Genomic DNA, 22365 nt, shown 5'->3' with positions numbered 1-22365 from the left:
AGCAAAAGGCTTGTAAAACTCCACTGTGTGCGATGGGATGCGACATGGAGGTGTCGGTTTCGTTGATCTATTGACAGCCACAGAAAGTTCTTGTCCTGATCCGAGATCTACAAAGCGACGAGGGAGCAGACCTGATGCAGCTCCAGGCACCTTTTCATTGAACTGTTTATGACCGAGTGCAACAGCTGTTTACGACCCCCCTCCCTTTAGAAACAGCTGCAGCTATGTAATCAGAAAAGGCCCAAATAAAAGAGGAGGCGTGCAACTCCCTCATCAGAGCCCAGACGTTTCTCCTCATGAGCTAAATTGAATCCTGTCTCTGTTTGCTTTCTTTGCTTCTTGTCTTGTCTAATCGATGTCATCGGTGTTTGAACCTGACAATTATGTGTTGTCTACCTTGTACTTTTTTATGTCATTGCCTGAAATAAATGAAAACAATGAAATGTATTTCTTGTAAAGTGTATAAAAAGGAGTATGGAAGCTGGACAAATAAGATGCCAAAAACCAACCACTTTCATGTGGTATTGGACAGAAGGGAGGACTTTTTTTCTCCTCCATTAGAAAATGTTGACGTTATCATCACTACTGTCTGATTCCAATCAATGCAGCATTAACATTGCTGTATGTATACTTTTGACCCAGCACATTTGCTCACATTTTCAGTAGACCCATAATAAATTCATAAAAGAACCAAACTTCATGAATGTTTTTTGTGACAAACAAGTATGTGCTCCAATCACTCTATCACAAAAAAATAAGAGTTGTAGAAATGATTGGAAACTCAAGACAGCCATGACATTATGTTCTTTACAAGTGTATGTAAACTTTTGACCACGACTGTATTTGAATGAGGTAGATCCCTTCGACTTGGTCAATTGAAAAGTAGCTCGCCTGCTCTAAAGAAATCAATGGACAAGCGATCCAGGAGGTACCCACAGCGTTGTCGACACCGCTCCCCCACCCCCATAGAGGAAAATAAAACACTGTACTTTAACCAAGTGCACTGCAAAAACTGAAATCTAAGTAAGATTAAATATCTCAAATAAGGGTGATATTTGCTTATTTTCTGTCTAATAAGATAATTCTTCTCACTAAACAGATTTTATGTTAGAGTGTTTTGGTCCTAAATGATCTCAGTAAGATATTACAGCTTGTTGCTGAGATTTGATGACCTATATTGAGTAAAACATGCTTGGAACTAGAATATCAACTGTTGCAAAGCTGTGTCATCAACACTCACAAGTATAAAACTACTTTTTTAAAGTATTAATTTCTTATTTCAAGCATGAAATAAAAAATCATGATTTTGACACAATTGTGTCTAATAATTAAAACAGATGACAGCCAAATTGACTGTGCTGTTTTATTTTCAATGAAGAAATAGAAAATACGTACTCATATAGTAGTACAGTTGACACAGTACAGCAAACTGACAGTTAATATTTAAACATTTAACATGTGACATTTCAAACAATTTTGAACAGAAATAGTTCATGCACATTCAGATAAATTCCTCAAAATTACAATTTAAAATTTTTTTGGCCGGGGGCCGGGCTGTGTATATGCGCACTAATTGACTGAAAGAGCACGCACTTGGCGCGATGATGTCATGTTATCCATGGAAAAATGCATTTTTAGACAATATGATTTGCCTGAGCGGCTAGGAGACCCCGAGAGTAACAAGCGGTTGCCTTGTTGCCTTTCCATTAAGAACAATTAATTAGTTTTTAGTATAAGTTTGCTGGTTTCAAGAAATGTAATGCAGAGTGCATATCATTATGTCAAGATAATGGCACTAGCATTTACTTCATTTAAGAATATTTTTCAACATATTGAGCAAAAAGGTGTCTCTTTTTTTCTACCAAGAAAAGTGCACTTGTTATTAGTGAGAATATACAAACCCCGTTTCCATATGAGTTGGGAAATTGTGTTAGATGTAAATATAAACGGAATACAATGATTTGCAAATCATTTTCAACCCATATTCAGTTGAATATGCTACAAAGACAACATATTTGATGTTCAAACTGATAAACATTTTTTTTTTGCAAATAATCATTAACTTTAGAATTTGATGCCAGCAACACGTGACAAAGAAGTTGGGAAAGGTGGCAATAAATACTGATAAAGTTGAGGAATGCTCATCAAACACTTATTTGGAACATCCCACAGGTGTGCAGGCTAATTGGGAACAGGTGGGTGCCATGATTGGGTATAAAAACAGCTTCCCAAAAAATGCTCAGTCTTTCACAAGAAAGGATGGGGCGAGGTACACCCCTTTGTCCACAACTGCGTGAGCAAATTGTCAAACAGTTTAAGAACAACGTTTCTCAAAGTGCAATTGCAAGAAATTTAGGGATTTCAACATCTACGGTCCATAATATCATCAAAAGGTTCAGAGAATCTGGAGAAATCACTCCACGTAAGCGGCATGGCCGGAAACCAACATTGAATGACCGTGACCTTCGATCCCTCAGACGGCACTGTATCAAAAAACAACATCAATCTCTAAAGGATATCACCACATGGGCTCAGGAACACTTCAGAAAACCACTGTCACTAAATACAGTTTGTCGCTACATCTGTAAGTGCAAGTTAAAGCTCTACTATGCAAAGCGAAAGCCATTTATCAACAACATCCAGAAACGCCGCCGGCTTCTCTGGGCCTGAGATCATCTAAGATGGACTCATGCAAAGTGGAAAAGTGTTCTGTGGTCTGACGAGTCCACATTTCAAATTGTTTTTGGAAATATTCGACATCGTGTCATCCGGACCAAAGGGGAAGCGAACCATCCAGACTGTTATCGACGCAAAGTTCAAAAGCCAGCATCTGTGATGGTATGGGGGTGCATTAGTGCCCAAAGCATGGGTAACTTACACATCTGCGAAGGCGCCATTAATGCTGAAAGGTACATACAGGTTTTGGAACAACATATGCTGCCATCTAAGCGCCGTCTTTTTCATGGACGCCCCTGCTTATTTCAGCAAGACAATGCCAAGCCACATTCAGCACGTGTTACAACAGCGTGGCTTCGTAAAAAAAAGAGTGCGGGTACTTTCCTGGCCCGCCTGCAGTCCAGACCTGTCTCCCATCGAAAATGTGTGGCGCTTTATGAAGCGTAAAATACGACAGCGGAGACCCCGGACTGTTGAACGAATAAAGCTCTACATAAAACAAGAATGGGAAAGAATTCCACTTTTAAAGCTTCAACAATTAGTTTCCTCAGTTCTCAATCGTTTATTGAGTGTTGTTAAAAGAAAAGGTGATGCAACACAGTGGTGAACATGCCCTTTCCCAACTACTTTGGCACGTGTTGCAGCCATGAAATTCTAAGTTAATTATTATTTGCAAAAAAAAAAAAAAGTTTATGAGTTTGAACATCAAATATGTTGTCTTTGTAGTGCATTCAATTGAATATGGGTTGAAAAGGATTTGCAAATCATTGTATTCCGGTTATATTTACATTCAACACAATTTCCCAACTCATATGGAAACGGGGTTTGTACTTAATTTAAGAATATTTTTCAACATATTGAGCAAAAAGGTCTCTTTTTTTTCTACCAAGAAAAGTGCACTTGTTATTAGTGAGAATATACTTATTTTAAGGTATTTTTGGGTTCATTGAGGTTAGCTAATTTGACTTGTTTTGGAAAGTCTTGACAAGCCAAATTTTCTTGTTCTATTGGCAGATAATGTTGCCTAGTTTATATAAAATACCCCTCATTTTTGTATTTTTTTTTCTTGTTTTTGAACTTTGACTTTTTGCAGTGCACGAATTGGAGAGGCAGTCACCTGCAGAACGAGCTCCTCCTCGATGCGCTCGGTGCAATTGATGCGCTCCACTTTGGTGTCGGAGCCGCTGTACTCGATGGCCGTCCCCTTGAAGGTGATCTCCCTTTTGAACATGGCCACCACAAAGTTCCCGTTCAGCAGGAAGTTGGACTGGCCGTCAGATAATGCTACGAGGGGGGAAAAAAAAACAAACAATCAGTTTCGGCAAAAGACTTGAAGATTTTCTAATGTTTTTTCTGGGATGTTAAGTGCTTCAGGCGCTGTGCTACGTAAACAGTAGTTGTGTTGCCAACTTATTGTTGTGGACAAAACCGCCGGGCGGTCATACATAGCATTTATTTGGAGATAGAAGTGCGTGACTTTCTGACGGGCGCCGGAGTGCAAACACCACACGCACGCACAAATAACACCCGTGCTTCACCGCTGCCAGCACACAAACCCAACAACACACCATCTTTTCCCTGCTGGTTCCAAGAGGCATGCCGCTAATTACAACGTCTTTGTGCCAAAATACTGTGTTCACTTTGTTTACATTCGTGTTTGCACGTTGTTGGACCCCGAGCTAGTTATGGTTTTTAGTCCATAGACGATTGTGGGGTTTGGACGCGGAGCCACAAAGAGAGTTTTGCAAGAGTGCAGCCACACACCAAGAGGAAAACATTATATGCATATAAAGCCCATATGGTCTTTATATGCATTTTATTCATCTTTTTTTGCTTTTTCAACTGAATATTCATTGGAATTTAATAAACTCAGTGGCCTAGTGGTTAGAGTGTCCGCTCTGAGATCGGTAGGTTGTGAATTCAAACCCCGGCCGAGTCATACCAAAGACTATAAAAATGGGAGCCATTATCTCCCTGCTTGGCACTCAGCATCAAGGGTTGGAATTGGGGGTTAAATCACCAAAAATGATTCCCGGGCGTGCAGTGTTGGGTTTAGTTACTGAAAACCAGTAACTAGTTACAGTTACTAGTTACTGTATTTCAAAAGTAACTCAGTTACTTACACCAAAAAGTAATGCCATCCATCCATCCATCCATCTTCTTCCGCTTATCCGAGGTCGGGTCGCGGGGGCAGCAGCCTAAGCAGGGAAGCCCAGACTTCCCTCTCCCTAGCCACTTCGTCCAGCTCCTCCCGGGGGATCCCGAGGCGTTCCCAGACCAGCCGGGAGACATAGTCTTCCCAACGTGTCCTGGGTCTTCCCAGTGGCCTCCTACCGGTCGGACGTGCCCGAAACACCTCCCGAGGGAGGCGTTCGGGTGGCATCCTGACCGGATGCCCGAACCACCTCATCTGGCTCCTCTCGATGTGGAGGAGCAGCGGCTTTACTTTGAGCTCCCCCCGGATGACAGAGCTTCTCACCCTATCTCTAAGGGAGAGCCCCGCCACCCGGCGGAGGAAACTCATTTCGGCCGCTTGTACCCGTGATCTTGTCCTTTCGGTCATGACCCAAAGCTCATGACCATAGGTGAGGATGGGAACGTAGATCGACCGGTAAATCGAGAGCTTTGCCTTCTGGCTCAGCTCCTTCTTCACCACAACGGATCGATACAGCGTCCGCATTACTGAACACGCCGCACCGATCCGCGTGTCGATCTCACGATCCACTCTTCCCTCACTCGTGAACAAGACTCCGAGGTACTAGAACTCCTCCACTTGGGGCAAGATCGCCTCCCCAACCCGGAGATGGCACTCCACCCTTTTCCGGGCGAGAACCATGGACTCGGATTTGGAGGTGCTGATTCCCATCCCAGTCGCTTCACACTCGGCTGCGAACCGATCCAGTGAGAGCTGAAGATCTTGGCCAGATGAAGCCATCAGGACCACATCATCTGCAAAAAGCAGAGACCTAATCCTGCAGCCACCAAACCAGATACCCTCAACGCCCTGACTGCGCCTAGAAATTCTGTCCATAAAGGTTATGAACAGAATCGGTGACAAAGGGCAGCCCTGGCGGAGTCCAACCCTCACTGGAAACGGGTCCGACTTACTGCCGGCAATGCGGACCAAGCTCTGACACTGATTATACAGGGAGCGAACCGCCACAATAAGACAGTCCGTTACCCCATACTCTCTGAGCACTCCCCACAGGACTTCCCGGGGTACACGGTCGAATGCCTTCTCCAAGTCCACAAAGCACATGTAGACTGGTTAAGCAAACTCCCATGCACCCTCAAGGACCCTGCCGAGAGTATAGAGCTGGTCCACAGTTCCACGACCAGGACGAAAACCACACTGTTCCTCCTGAATCCGAGGTTCGACTATCTGGCGTAGCCTCCTCTCCAGTACACCTGAATAGACCTTACCGGGAAGGCTGAGGAGTGTGATCCCACGATAGTTGGAACACACCCTCCGGTTCCCCTTCTGAAAGAGAGGAACCACCACCCCGGTCTGCCAATCCAGAGGTACCGCCCCCGATGTCCACGCGATGTTGCAGAGTTTTGTCAACCAAGACAGCCCCACAACATCCAGAGCCTTAAGGAACTCTGGGCGGATCTCATCCACCCCGGGGCCTTGCCACCGAGGAGCTTGTAATGAGTTACTGTGAAAAGTAAGTATTTAGTGACTTATATCCATCCATCCATCTTCTTCCGCTTATCCGAGGTCGGGTCGCTGGGGCAGCAGCCTAAGCAGGGAAACCCAGACTTCCCTCTCCCCAGCCACTTCGTCCAGCTCCTCCCGGGGGATCCCGAGGCGTTCCCAGGCCAGCCGGGAGACATAGTCTTCCCAACGTGTCCTGGGTCTTCCCCGTGGCCTCCTACCGATCGGACGTGCCCTAAACACCTCCCTAGGGAGGCGTTCCGGTGGCATCCTGACCAGATGCCCGAACCACCTCATCTGGCTACTCTCGTGAGTATGGGGTATCGGACTGTCTGATTGTGGCGATCCGCTCCCTGTATGATCAGTGTCAGAGCTTGGTCGTAAGTCGGACACGTTTCCAGTGAGGGTTGGACTCCGCCAGGGCTGCCCTTTGTCACCCATTCTGTTCATAACTTTTATGGACAGAATTTCTAGGCGCAGTCAGGGCGTTGAGGGGATCCGGTTTGGTGGCTGAAGGATTAGGTCTCTGCTTTTTGCGGATGATGTGGTCCTGATGGCTTCATCTGGCCAGGATCTTCAGCTCTCACTGGATCGGTTCGCAGCCGAGTGTGAAGCGACTGGGATGAGAATCAGTACCTCCAAGTCCGAGTCCATGGTTCTCGCCCGGAAAAGGGTGGAGTGTCATCTGGAGGAGACCCTGCCCCAAGTCGAGGAGTTCAAGTACCTCGGAGTCTTGTTCACGAGTGAGGGAAGAGTGGATCGTGAGATCGACAGGTGGATCGGTGCGGCGTCTTCAGTAATGCGGACGCTGTATCGATCCGTTGTGGTGAAGAAGGAGCTGAGCCGGAAGACAAAGCTCTAAATTTACCGGTCGATCTACGTTCCCATCCTCACCTATGGTCATGGGCTTTGGGTTATGACCGAAAGGACAAGATCACGAATACAAGCGGCCGAAATGAGTTTCCTCCGCCAGGTGGCGGGGCTCTCCCTTAGAGATAGGGTGAGAAGCTCTGCCATCCGGGAGGGGCTCAAAGTAAAGCCGCTGCTCCTCCACATCGAGAGGAGCCAGATAAGAAGAAGTTACTTATATATAATTTTTTTTTTTTTTTTTTTTTTTTTAAGGCCTCCATTTAATGCTTTTTTAGCCTTAATTTCAGTACTGTTATTGCACTGGAGAATAATACAATCTGTTGATCAACTTGACATGCATTTGCATCACTGAACTCTGCTAAGCAACGTGGTCTCCATACAACACACAAAGACAAAGATATGTTTCAAAGGGCCGATTTGTTTCAGGCCAGAACAAACTGACAAAACTATTTTAAATAGTTGCAACATAACATACATAAGTAACAAACAGCATAATAACAACATAGATGTAAAGCAAGGAAGGCACATACTACATACATAAAGCCTAACCAGGCGTTTTTTTCTCTCAAGGAATTGTGAAATAAAATCATGTCTGAAGCCCAGAACACTCTACACATTTCCCCAGTTTTAGTTTAGAGAAAAGGAAAGCTTGCCCTGGCCCGCTAGTATCCCTCTTTATGTTTGTGAACTTTATAGTCTATACATTTAGAGTGATGTGATAATCAAACACTCTAGAAGTCTAGAATGAAAGAGCAACAGTATATAAGAGAATTGACAGAGTGTGTGTACCTTCAATGCGCAGTGCCGCGTTAAAATCCAGCCGCTGGTGAAGTGTGTCTTTCTTTACTAGCTTCGTCGAAGCATGTTGCTTTTGTAGATGTTTCAGCAGATTTGAATTGCTAGGATAGGATCTTTGATCCAAGACACAACTTACATTCAACCAAAATGTTCTTTTCTTTGTGGTCGACAAAAGAAAAATATTGAGAATATCTCCATGTTAAGAAACTCGGCTTCGGGCTTGACATTGATGTCTTGTTAGTAAACACAGACACGCCCCCTCCCACACACACACACACATACACACACAGACAGCGCGCGGCGCGCCTCTTTCTTGTCGCCTCTTCCGCAGCGCTGCAATAAAACACACTCAGATCTTCTCAGTTTCTAGCCAATACTACATAAAAAATGACGTAAAATAACGCAGCAACGCATCATGTAGTAACAGTAACTGAGTTACTGAATATAAAAAATAACGCGTTAGATTACTATTTACCGCCGAAAGTAATGGCGTTACAGTAACGCGTTACTGCGGGCGCGGCACCACTGCTGCCCACTGCTCCCCTCACCTCCCAGGGGGTGAACAAGGGGATGGGTCAAATGCAGAGGACACATTTCACCACACCTAGTGTGTGTGTGACAATGATTGGTACTTTAACTTTTAACTAAAACAAAAAAATATACACACCGGTAGGTGTCTAAACTTAAAAACAGGGATAAAAAAGGTATAGTTGTTTTTAAAAAAAAATAAAAATACTTTGATTCCTTCAGGAAAATAAAAATTTCAGCAGCAGTGTACAGAATTGATATCGGATTTAAAAAGTAAATAATCGTGGTATAAATGGAAATAAAATAGAAAATATAACAATAAGAATACAAATAAAAAGCAACAATAAGAATAAAAATATAACAGTAAAAATAAGAATATAACAAGATAAACTATGCAGTGGTGACCATGTTATGAAAATGTATTGCACTGTTTTTTGTTGCAGTTTATTTCAGTATTGTTATTGTTTTGCATCCCCTGCGAGGAGGGGGCGACTTGTCCAGGGTGTACCCCGCCTTCCGCCCGATTGTAGCTGAGATAGGCTCCAGTGCCACCCCGAAGGAAATAAGCGGTAGAAAATGGATGGATTGATGGATGGATGGATCCCCTGTCATCCTCCCCCACCCCCTACCCCCAGAGAGGAGTTGTACAGTCTAATGGCGTGTGGGACAAAGGAGTTTTTTTAGTCTATGAGTCCTGCACTTGGGATGAAGCAGTCTAGAACTGAACAGGCTCCTCTGGCTACTGATAACGGCATGCAGAGGGTGATGCTCACTAGTTTTTCCACAGTCCTCTTCTCTGCCACCGTCACCAGTGAGGCCAGTTTTATTCCGATCGTAGAGCCTGGAGATCGTCGAGGTTTTCGTATAGTATCGCGGTACTAATGAATCAAAAACGGTACTTGTGGAGGGGGGCGTGGTCGGCGCGCCTCCTGCGGAAGGGAGTGTGTATGGCCCGGCTTTGAAGCCCAAGCTGACAGGTGAGTGGATTGCCCAGCTGAGGCTGGTTGTCTAATCACCTGTCTCCTTTATCAGCAGCGTCCGAGGCCATGAGGAGGGGAGGAGAGCAGACGCACGAGCGAGCAGGAGGCCGCGAGCAAGACAGCCCTGAGCTTAAAAAATAAAGGACTTTGTTGAACCCTGGACTGCGGGTCCCACCGATTCTGTCAGATCACAGAGAGCCCACGCACGCAGAGACATTTACAGTACTACACTCTGTTTGAAAAGTACCGGTTCCCCATATTTTTGTATTTTGTAACGGATCAAATAAAATGAGGATTCCTGCTAGTACCGTAATGTCCGCGCTAGAGTTGTACGGTATACCAGTATCGCGGTACTAATGAATCAAAATGGTACTATACTCTGTTTGAAAAGTACTCGTTCCCGGGCATGACGGAGCGTCGTCACGTCGTGACATTGCTGGGTTTACGAGCAGAGGAGCACGTTCGGCAGCGCACAATCACAGAGTACTTACAAGCAGACACGGTGAGTAGACAGAAAAGGGAGAACGGACGCCTAAAAAGTAAAGATAAAGTTATAACACTGAAACCCCCTCAGGAAGAGGTGCTTTAAGACATAGATAGCTAGTGTCGGAGGCAGATATTTACATATATCCGTATTTAAGTGTTACTTCTTTAATTTCATAATCATATTACAAAACAGCTAGTGTTTTTCTTCCAATTGTGGTCTTTTGGTTGTCTGCAAATACTGTGTGCTAACCTTGAGTGTGGAATGTAAGAAAGAGAGATACTCCTTCCTCTTATCTATTCTTATGTCCAACTGCGGAGGACAATGGGCATGTGTTTGGGCTGGAGGGACAAGACTGCGAGGGTGGGAGGGAGAGAGACTTGATAGAGGAGAGGGTTTTTCATTGGAGGGGGGCAGACCATCTTAGCGGGGCGATTGAATGACTTATGCTGGACTGGTCTCAGTATATTTACAAAGCTTTGCAAATATATTACAAAATACCTATTCTGTCTCTGGTGGTTCTTCTACTCAGCTTTAAGTGTCGTAAAGAGCTTGGGAGCGACCTGCGACTTGAATTCCCTGGGAGGAACAACTGGTCCAAACGCAACACTAGCTAGCAGCTAACATCCAGCTGCAGTCGGCAGTGTTTTAGCTACTTCTAAATCACTAATCCTCGCCATCATGGCGACAAATAAAGTATGTTTCTTTCAAGGAAGGACGAGGAATAGCTAAACATGCTGGAGGATACGATAGCTAACTGCTAACAGCAAGCTAGCACCCTGAATGTAAACAAATGTTTGGGTGGAGCTAGACCTGACAACCACTGTAATGATACCAAGTACAAGAGTGTATCTAGTCATATTCAAAATTCATATTGTTTTCGAAAGTCTTGACAATCCAAATTTGTTCTATTGGCAGACCATTTTGCTTAGTTGAAATAAAATACACCTCATTTTTGTTTGTTTTCTTCTTGCTTTTGAACACTGACTTTTTGTATGTTCTGCCATTGTTTACAAATTTATTAAATAAATAACCAAAAAATTTATATTTTGTTGTTTTCTTACTGTACCGAAAATGAACCGAACCGTGACCTCTAAACCGAGGTACATACTGTGTGTATCGTCTAGAGATGTCCCGATCCGATATTTGGATCGGATCGGCTGCCGATATTTGCCAAAAATTGCGTATCGGCAAGGCATGGGAAAATGCCGATCCAGATCCAGTTTAAAAAAAAACTCCGGTCCGTGTTTTCCAACGCACCGATTTAAAAAATACCTTCCACTTTTCTGCTGCTCCCTAATTTCCGTTCCGCATTTTCCAGCACACCTTCAACACATCCACAGGTCTGTGAATTCTCACACAGTTGCTTTTAGCTGCTGGCATTACACGACAGGCTCTTCTCACTCTTTCCTGTGTCTCCCTCTCACAGACAGCAAGTGCACCTTCTTACATACGTCACATACTGTCACGTCATAGGTCACATACTGTCACGTCATACGTCACATACGTATACGTCCTCTCGCAGCAGAGAGGTAGCAGCATGGCTAACGTTAGCTGTGATGCTAGCGCAGCCGTGCGAGCAACGCTCCCTCTAAGGTGCTCGCCTGTGCAATTGCGCACTGTTTAAGCGTCCTCTGCGCATAGCAAATCTATGCCACGCACAAAATCAAATAAAAAAATAAGCGCATAACAATTTTCGACACACGGACACGCTAGAGAAAACAGTTTTCGTCATCATTGTTCAAATGTTATAACGTCTGTCGAGACGCTTATCTCCATTCGGTGCCACACGTCCAAACCATCAAAATGCCGAGGCAAAAATGTCCACATCAACACCGTATGAAAAAATTAGTGATTTTTTTAGTTGTGATTTCCTTCTCTGCATGAAAGTTTAAAAGTAGCATATATTAATGCAGTATGAAGAAGAATGCTTTAATGTAGACATGCAAGACTTGAAAGAAAATTTTGAAAATCAAGACTACAAATGGGTGCATTTCTACCCTATATTTTAACTTTAGATTTATTCTCATATCAAACTCTTTTAGTTGTCTTTTTGACACTTACATCCGGCGCCCCCCTCCACACCCTGGATTATAAATAATGTAAATAATTCAATGTGATTATCTTGTGTGATGACTGTATTATGATGATAGTATATATCTGATAGTATATATCTGTATCATGAATCAATTTAAGTGGACCCCGACTTAAACAAGTTGAACAACTTATTGGGGTGTTACCATTTAGTGGTCAATTGTACGGAATATGTACTTCACTGTGCAACCTACTAATAAAAGTCTCAATCAATCAATCAAAACACATAGAATCATCATACTGCTGTGATTATATGCATCAAGTGTTCATTCAAGGCTAAGGCAAAATATCGAGATATATATTGTGTATCGCAATATTAAAAAAAGGCCATATCGCCCAGCCCTAGTTTCAATGTTGCCATTTCTGTTTGTCATGTATAATTTTGTCTATTTTGTGTTTATCCTTGAATAAACAGGTCAGTTTCTTGTTACCAACCATTGTGTATTATTCAAACTCCCCTAATTCAGCTGGCTAGTTGTTATCAAGAGTACTAAAACCCTTTTCAACATGATTCTGACAACTAAGTAGGCTAAATAACTTTAAACTTTAATACATGCTCGGATAGGCCAGTATCGGTCAGTATCGGTATCGGATCGGAAATGCAAAAACAATATCGGTATCGGATCGGAAGTGCAAAAACCTGGATCGGGACATCACTATTTCTTACTGTACCGAAAATGAACCGAACCGTGACCTCTAAACCGAGGTACATACTATGTGTATCGTTACACCCCTAATTGCTACTATAGCACATTTTCTCTTTTATGGCTGTCGTCCAACCTTTTATCTGTCGGAGTTTTATTTGACTTTTGAGGCAGATTTTCTCCCTCCTCTAGAAGCTCGGCCGTCTGCATATTTAATCAGCTGGGGGCAAACGTGACATGTCAGTGCAAATAGCCACCATGTGTTTGTCCGCCATATGTTTCCCCCACTGGAGGAGGAGGAGGAGGAGGAAAAGAAAAGTTGAACCTCGCTGCAAGCCAAATGTCTTCATTTTCTGGTTCTGTGCTGGGATATCTACTTTCACCCACATGTGTCTAATTAGCACCTAGCGCCGCCTCATTTATCTTTCGGAGAGTGTGTGTGTGTGTTTTCCTGAGCTGGCCGTTATTGGCAAAAGCAGCCATGCTTCCTTCACAGGCACTCAGTACAAGTGACACTTTGGCAACAGTTGATGTCTCCTTTCCTTGACAGCTTGTCTCCTCGGCTGCATGGGTCACCACCACTTGATGCTCGTGTGAGGAGGTACATGACATGCCACGCTAACCGCCCCGGAGCTCGTGTAAACATACCGGCCTGCGCACTTATGGGGAAGACTCAGATATCCAGACTTTCCTCTCCCCAGCCACTTCGTCCAGCTTTTCCCGGGGGATCCCGAGGCGTTCCCAGGCCAGCCGGGAGACATTGTCTTCCCAACGTGTCCTGGGTCTTCCCCGTGGCCTCCCACCGGCCAGACGTGTCTTAGGCCCCTTATACACGTAAATCCCACCTAACCTTATCCTTGTCCATACACGCACACAACGGTCGTTCAGGACCCCCCTGCCTCCCTACGTCAGCCGACGCAACGAGGTCTAATAAGCATGCGCGGAAAATGCCCACGTCATAGTCACCTCCAGTGTTGCTTTGTGTGCAAGTTCTTAAATTGAACTTATCTGAACAATATCCAGTGTTGTGGTATTTCAATTAACTGATATCCAGTGTCAGTATCAGCACCTCCAAGTCCGAGTCCATGGTTCTCGCCCGGAAAAGGGTGGAATGCCATCTTCGGGTTGGGGAGGAGATCTTGTCCCAAGTGGAGGAGTTCAAGTACCTCGGAGTCTTGTTCACGAGTGAGGGAAGAGTGGATCGTGAGATCGACAGGCGGATCGGTGCGGCATCTTCAGTAATGCGGACGCTGTATCGATCCGTTGTGGTGAAGAAGGAGCTGAGCCGGAAGGCAAAGCTCTCAATTTACCGGTCGATCTACGTTCCCATCCTCACCTATGGTCATGAGCTTTGGGTCATGACCAAAAGGACAAGATCACGGGTACAAGCGGCCGAAATGAGTTTCCTCCGCCGGGTGGCAGGGCTCTCCCTTAGAGATAGGGTGAGAAGCTCTGTCATCCGGGGGGAGCTCAAAGTAAAGCCACTGCTCCTCCACATCGAGAGGAGCCAGATGAGGTGGTTCGGGCATCTGGTCAGGATGCCACCCGATCGCCTCCCTCGGGAGGTGTTTAGGGCACGTCCGACCGGTAGGAGGCCACGGGGAAGACCGAGGACACGCTGGGAAGACTATGTCTCCCGGCTGGCCTGGGAACGCCTCGGGATCCCCCCGGGAAGAGCTGGACGAAGTGGCTGGGGAGAGGGAAGTCTGGGCTTCCCTGCTTAGGCTGCTGCCCCCGCGACCCGACCTCGGATAAGCGGAAGAAGATGGATGGATGGATGGATGATATCCAGTGTGCTGTGTGTGCGAGTCGGGACCCGGGGTGGACCGCTCGCCTGTGCATCGGTTGGGGACATCTCTGCGCTGCTGACCCGTCTCCGCTCGGGATGGTCTCCTGCTGGCCCCACTATGGACTGGACTCTCACTATTATGTTAGATCCACTATGGACTGGACTCTCACACTATTATGTTAGATCCACTATGGACTGGACTTTCACTATTATACTGTGAAGGCGCCATTAATGCTGAAAGGTACATACAGGTTTTGGAGCGACATATGTTGCCATCCAAGCAACGTTACCATGGACGCCCCTGCTTATTTCAGCAAGACAATGCCAAGCCACGTGTTACATCAACGTGGCTTCATAGTAAAAGAGTGTGGGTACTAGACTGGCCTGCCTGTAGTCCAGACCTGTCTCCCATTGAAAATGTGTGGCGCATTATGAAGCCTAAAATACCACAATGGAGACTGTTGAACAACTTAAGCTGTACATCAAGCAAGAGTGGGAAAGAATTCCACCTGAGAAGTTTAAAAAATGTGTCTCCTCAGTTCCCAAACGTTTACTGAGTGTTGTTAAAAGGAAAGGCCATGTAACACAGTGGTGAACATGCCCTTTCCCAACTACTTTATGAGCTATGGACCAACAATCACAGAGAAATTGTGACGTTTGTGTGAAGTATGTCAACAGTGTTGGCTGCCTCCAATGTATTTGTCATCACTGTACGTGTCACTCATGTATTATTAGGATAGGTTTGGACTTTATTGTCATTGCACAAGTACAACGAAACTATGTTTTCAGCACAAACCCGTTCAAGATTAGACAAACAAACAGTGTACAGGGTTACAGAACAGGAACGCTGATGGGTCGCCAAAGACGCCCCGTAAAAGATAAGAAAAAGGTAAAACGCTGGGGAAGATGCTGAGTAAAAAAATACAATCCAAACTGGGCTCCTAAGGGGGCCTAGTCTGGAGTGGGAAAAAACCTCCATGCAATGCACACATAAACATGTTACATTTAATCACGACAACTCGCAACAGAGGGGCGGGGAGTTGGGGCCCTGGAGGTCGACTGCTGCTATGAAGCGCTGCCAGCCGTCCATCACCCCGAGGGGAAACAAGCGGTGGTGAAGGCGTGGGGTGGGGAAGGTGGGGTGTGTGTATGTGCCCATTGTCTTGGGTGTGATGATGTAATGTTCGTAGGCTGAGGCCGATCTGCATGCAAGCAAAAGTTCGACTCCAGGTGTCGTTGAGGAGGGAGGGAGGTCAAAAGCGTCCATCATTGAGGTGTCCTCGAGGGTGTTTTCAGAACAGCCTGTTCCTGTTGTTCACAGCGTCAAGGCCATTCGAGGGAGTCAAATCGTAGATTAGGATGTTTGTTTTCCGCGAGAAGACAATACAATGACTTGTCTATTCTATTCGTCCATGCTGACTGCTCTCATATTCAATTTTCCTTTTCAGCAAGCTTCGCCATGATGTGATCCATCTTGCGATTCAGTTCAGAAATCGCCACAGTCTGTGATCCCACAGCCCGGCCCAAAACTTCCATTGCGACGAACAGCCTTTGGGCTCCTTGAGTGGCTGCCTCGAATTTGACGATACACCAGAGCAATGCCCAATATTACAACTGCTCTTTCTTTTTTTAACATGCAAAGTGAATAGGTGCACTTTTGTACTTATTACCCATATTTCTACACAATAACTCAGATATGGTAACACTGGCAAGCAGTAGAGAATATGCTTAAAGAACGGCGAGGCGTGTGGGCGTGTTCTGGGGTTCAAATGTAGGTCACCCTATGGGAGATAAGGGCACCAATGTTATAATGCATTTATTTTTCCGAATATTTTCGTGAGCGACCGGCTGAGTGTCAGTCCCTCTCTCACTCACTTCGTCTTACTCGCTCTCAGAATCAGAATAGTTTTTATTGCCATTGTTTGAGAACAGGTTCACAAACTAGGAATTTTTCTTGGTAAATTCGTGCAACATAAAACACATATGACACAGAATACAATAATATCTCTTTGTTTTTGTCTTGTCTACACTTTTTTGAAGCCTCTTTTTTTGCGCTGTCCTCCAAATCTAAACATCAGACATGGAAATGATCAGCTGGACTCTCGAATCAATTGACAAAATCTTTTCGATGAGGAAAAGAGGTTCTGGGGAGCCTGGCTGCCCTGATGAAACCATTGCTGCAAGGTACGTGAGAGATTCCTGGGATAAATGGAGAATCATGTGCCTCTCAGTCCTTTCCATCGAGGACGTGGAAGACATCTACCTGTTTGGAACCGTGATCGCGGGGCACCTGCTGATTGGGCTGGGCATTGCTCTGGTGTATCGTCAAATTTGTAAGACGATGGCAGCCACTCAAGGGACCCAAAGGCTGTTCGTGGCAATGGAAGGTTTGGGCCAGGCTGTGGCGATTTCTGAACTGAATCGCAAGATGGATCACATCATGGAAAAGCTGGTAAGGGAAAAATTGGATATGAGGGCCAGCATGGACGAATAGAACAGACAAGTCATTGTAATGTCTGCTCGCGGAAAAACAAAAATCCTAATCTACACTTTGAATCCCTCGAATGGCCTTGACGCTCCAACAACAGGAGCAGGCTGTTCTGAAAACATCCCCGAGGACACCTCAATGATGGACGCTTTTGACCTCCCTCCCTCCTCAACGACACCTGGAGTCGAACTTTTGCCTGCATGCAGGACGGCCCCAGGCCTATGAACATGAACACTACATCAACACACCCAAGACAATGGGCATATACACACACACACACACACCCACTCCCCCACCCCACGCCTTCACCACCGCTTGATTCCCTTCCGCGGTGATGGACGGCTGGCAGCGCTTCATAGCAGCAGTCGACCTCCAGGGCCCCAACTCCCCCCGCCCCTCTGTTGCGAGTTGTCGTGATTAAATGTAACATGTTTATGTGTGCATGGCATGGAGTTTTTTTCCCACTTCAGACTAGGCTCCCTTAGGAGCACAGTCTAGATTGTATTTTTTTACTCATCTTCTTCCCCAGCGTTTACCTTTTTCCCACCTTTTATGGGGCGCCTTGTGGCGACCTATCAGCGTTCCCGTTCTGTAACCCTGTACACGGGTTTGTGCTGAAAACATAGTTTCGTTGTACTTGTGCAATGACAATAAAGACCTAGCCTATCCTATCCTATAGGTAATAAAATGAGCTAATAACATGAGTCCATTGTCTTTCGGTCGACCCTGGTGGTTGGACGACTGTTGCTTGTGAAACTACTTAAATTGAAATGCAGGAGCCTCCTTTTCAAATGTTAATATTGCCGACAATCACACTAAATTAATCGTAGCAGCCAAAATCGTGATCACGATTAAAATGTTATTAATTGTGCAGCCCTACCTCATTTTAGGACAACTAAAGCGTAAAGAATGTAGCAGTGACACTCTGGTATGGATGAGCTGTCAAATACGTTATAAGGTAAATATGGTCTAAATAACTGTTGTTGTAATATTATGTTTATACTTGAATTACAGGAAGAAATACTAAAACATTCCTGTACAGTTAAAAGTGTTAGAAGGATTATTTTCTTATTACTTAAATTATTATTTCTATGTCCATTTATTTTCTATGGGATTTTATTTATTTTTTTAAATTCCCGAACATTTGACACAATTCTTGAGAGTTAAAAAAAAATATATTCCACCTTAAAGTTATTAAAATAAACAATAAAAGAAAGGCAAACATCTCAGAATTCAAAGAGAGACAATAAAAACCTGCAAACAGTTTAACTAATTTTAATGATGAATTTACTATCATGTCTGATACATGTTTTATTGTTTTTAAAATGTGTTTCTGTGTTATTATATACGGCAGTAACTTGTACTGTATCACTTCATTTTTGCATTTGGGTAACAAATACAAATGTTATTCAAAACATAGAAATGTTATGATGGCATAAGTGCAATACCCCAAAGAGTCTAATGTACTGTTGTCCTGATACCAATATTTTGGTACCGGTACCAAAATTATTTTGATACTTTTCGATACTTTTATAAATAAAAGGGGACCACAAAAAATGGCATTATTGGCTTTATTTTAACAAAAAACCTTACGGTACATTAAACATATGTTTCTTATTGTAAGTTTGTCCTTAAATTAAATAGTTAACATACTAAACAATTTGTCTGTTAGTAGTACCGTATTTTTCGGACTATAAGACGCAGTTTTTTTTTCATAGTTTGGCCGGGGGTGCGACTTATACTCAGAAGCGACTTATATGTGAAATTATTAACACATTACCGTAAAATATCAAATAATATTATTTATCTCGTTCACGTAAGAGACTAGACGTATAAGATTTCATGGGATTTAGCGATTAGGAGTGACAGATTGTTTGGTAAACGTATAGCATGTTCTATATGTTATAGTTATTTGAATGACTCTTACCATAAAATGTTAAGTTAACATACCAGGCACGTTCTCAGTTGGTTATTTATGCCTCATATAACGTACACTTATTCAGCCTGTTGTTCACTATTCTTTATTTATTTTAAATTGCCTTTCAAATGTCTATTCTTGGTGTTGGCTTTTATCAAATAAATTTCCTCCAAAAATGCGACTTATATATGTTTTTTTCCTTCTTTATTATGCATTTTCGGCCGGTGCGACTTATACTCCGGAGCGACTTATACTCCGAAAAATACGGTAAGTAAGCAAACAAAGGCTCCTAATTAGTCTGTTGACATATACAGTAACATATTGTGTCATTTATCATTCTATTATTTTGTCAACATTATTAAAAACAAGCGGTAAAAAATGGATTATTAATCTACTTGTTCATTTACTGTTAACATCTGCTTACTTTCTCTTTTAACATGTTCTATCTACACTTCTGTTAAAATGTCATAATCACTTGTTCTTCTCTTCTTTGATACTTTACATTAGTTTTGGATGATACCACACATTTGAGTATCAAGCCGATACCAAGTAGTTACAGGATCATACATTGGCATACTTGCCAACCCTCCCGGATTTTCCGGGAGACTCCCGAAATTCAGCGCCTCTCCCGAAAACCTCCCGGGACAAATTTTCTCCAGAAAATCTCCCGAAATTCAGGCGGAGCTGGAAGCCACGCCCCCTCCAGCTCTATGCGGACCTGAGTGACGTCAGGTGCGCAACACCACGTAAATCGTTGGCCAACCAAAAAGTAACCCCAGTACGCTATAGCCAACATTCACCAGGAGATGGCAACAGACAAACATAGATAACTCTATTACATTATTCCCCTTTTAGAAATGTATAGAAGTTACTCAAAATAAATAAACAACCCAACCAAAAAATGCAGCAGCTCAATTAAAAAACTGTACTTAAGCCACATTCTTTTTTTTTTTTTTAGTACTGAACTCTTAACCCTCATTTGTAAAAAAATAACATGCTTATTATACAAACAGTATTTGTACACCTTTAACACAGATTTTTATACTGTCTTCAGAGATTCAGTTTTTTTTGGTGGTCCTCGAAACCTTTCTGGGTACCTGCGAAAGGGTGTTCAGCATGGTTAGAAAAATAGTGACAGAGAATAGAACAAGGATGGACAATTCAACCCTTAACTCAACAATGAGTAGATGAGTGTTATGTGTGTGTATATGTGTAAATAAATGAACACTGAAATTCAAGTATTTATTTTATTTATATATATATATATATATATATATATGTATAAATGTGTATATATATATATATATATATATATATATATATATATATATATATATATATATATATATATATATATATATATATTGTATATATAAAATATTATTATTGTTGGCCCTGCGATGAGGTGGCGACTTGTCCAGGGTTAGGGTTCCGCCCGATTGTAGCTGAGATAGGCTCCAGCGCCCCCCGCGACCCCAAAGGGAATAAGCGGTAGCAAATGGATGGATGGATGGATGGATATATATATATATATATATATATATATATATATATATATATATATATATATATATATATATATATATATATATAATAAAATAAATATATATACAGCTAGAATTCACTGAAAGTCAAGTATTTCTTATATATATATATATATATATATATATATATATATATATATATATATATATATATATATATATATATATATATATATATGTATATATATATATATATGAAATACTTGCCTTGGTGAATTCTAGCTGTAAATATACTCCTCCCCTCTTAGCCCCGCCCCCAACCACGCCCCCGCCCCACCCCGACCACTCCCCCCACCCCCCACCTCCCGAAATCGGAGGTCTCAAGGTTGGCAAGTATGTACATTGGTCATATTCAAAGTCCTCATGTGTCCAGGGACGTATTTCCTGAGTTTATAAACAAAATAAAAAAAATTTAAAAATGAAAGAAAATGTATCGACGTAATCATAGTAGTATCGACTCGACACGGTCCTGTACTTGGTATCGTTACAGTGGACATCAGGTGTAAATCCACCCATGGTATTTGTTTACATTCAGGAAGGGCGTCAATGATAATGGCGATAATGATACCTGTAATAAACTTACTTTATTTGTCGCCATGGAGACAAGGATTAGTGATTTAGAAGTAGCTAAAACACTGCAGACTGCGGCTGGACTTTAGCCGCTAGCTAGCAAGCCATGTCTTAAAGGGGAACATTATCACCAGACCTATGTAAGCGTCAATATATACCTTGATGTTGCAGAAAAAAGACCATATATTTTTTTAACCGATTTCCGAACTCTAAATGGGTGAATTTTGGTGAATTAAACGCCTTTCTAATATTCGCTCTCGGGAAGCAATCCGCCATTTTCTCAAACACCGAGTCAAATCAGCTCTGTTATTTTCCGTTTTTTCGACTGTTTTCCGTACCTTGGAGACATCATGCCTCGTCGGTGTGTTGTCGGAGGGTGTAACAACACGAACAGGGACGGATTCAAGTTGCACCAGTGGCCCAAAGATGCCAAAGTGGCAAGAAATTGGACGTTTGTTCCGCACACTTTACCGACGAAAGCTATGCTACGACAGAGATGGCAAGAATGTGTGGATATCCTGCGACACTCAAAGCAGATGCATTTCCAACGATAAAGTCAAAGAAATCTGCCGCCAGACCCCCATTGAATCTGCCGGAGTGTGTGAGCAATTCAGGGACAAAGGACCTCGCTAGCACGGCAAGCAATGGCGGCAGTTTGTTCCCGCAGACGAGCGAGCTAAACCCCCTGGATGTCTTGGCTCACACCGTCCCTTATGCCACCGAAGATGATCAAGAGAAGAATATCGACCCTAGCTTCCATGCCCTGCTGACATCAACTCCAAAACTGGACAGATCAGCTTTCAGGAAAAGAGCGCGGATGAGGGTATGTCTACAGAATATATTAATTGATGAAAATTGGGCTGTCTGCACTCTCAAAGTGCATGTTGTTGCCAAATGTATTTCATATGCTGTAAACCTAGTTCATAGTTGTTAGTTTCCTTTAATGCCAAACAAACACATACCAATCGTTGGTTAGAAGGCGATCGCCGAATTCGTCCTCGCTTTCTCCCGTGTCGCTGGCTGTCGTGTCGTTTTCGTCGGTTTCGCTTGCATACGGTTCAAACTGATATGGCTCAATAGCTTCAGTTTCTTCTTCAATTTCGTTTTCGCTACCTGCCTCCACACTACAACCATCCGTTTCAATACATGCGTAATCTGTTGAATCGCTTAAGCCGCTGAAATCCGAGTCTGAATCCGAGCTAATGTCGCTATAGCTAGCTGTTCTTTCCGCCATGTTTGTTTGTGTTGGCATCACTATGTGACGTCACAGTAAAATGGACGGGTGTTTATAACGATGGTTAAAATCAGGCACTTTGAAGCTTTT

At 43.3% G+C, this 22365-nt stretch overlaps 1 protein-coding gene across 1 annotated transcript in view; it reads right to left on the bottom strand.

The window, feature by feature from the left end:
* The window catches only part of LOC133612300 (A disintegrin and metalloproteinase with thrombospondin motifs 20), a 516880-nt gene that overhangs the window by 195475 nt on the left and 299040 nt on the right, over positions 1-22365 (bottom strand). The window contains exon 17 of the mRNA XM_061969586.2: positions 3794-3960. Within this exon, the coding sequence (XP_061825570.2) occupies positions 3794-3960 (167 nt within the window). The remainder of the gene's footprint in view (positions 1-3793; positions 3961-22365) is intronic.

Source organism: Nerophis lumbriciformis, linkage group LG10 (genome assembly GCF_033978685.3).
Source record: "Nerophis lumbriciformis linkage group LG10, RoL_Nlum_v2.1, whole genome shotgun sequence".
Lineage (NCBI taxonomy): Eukaryota > Metazoa > Chordata > Actinopteri > Syngnathiformes > Syngnathidae > Nerophis > Nerophis lumbriciformis.
Note: the sequence above shows the minus strand (reverse complement) of the source record. Positions and strands in the feature narration are given on the sequence as shown.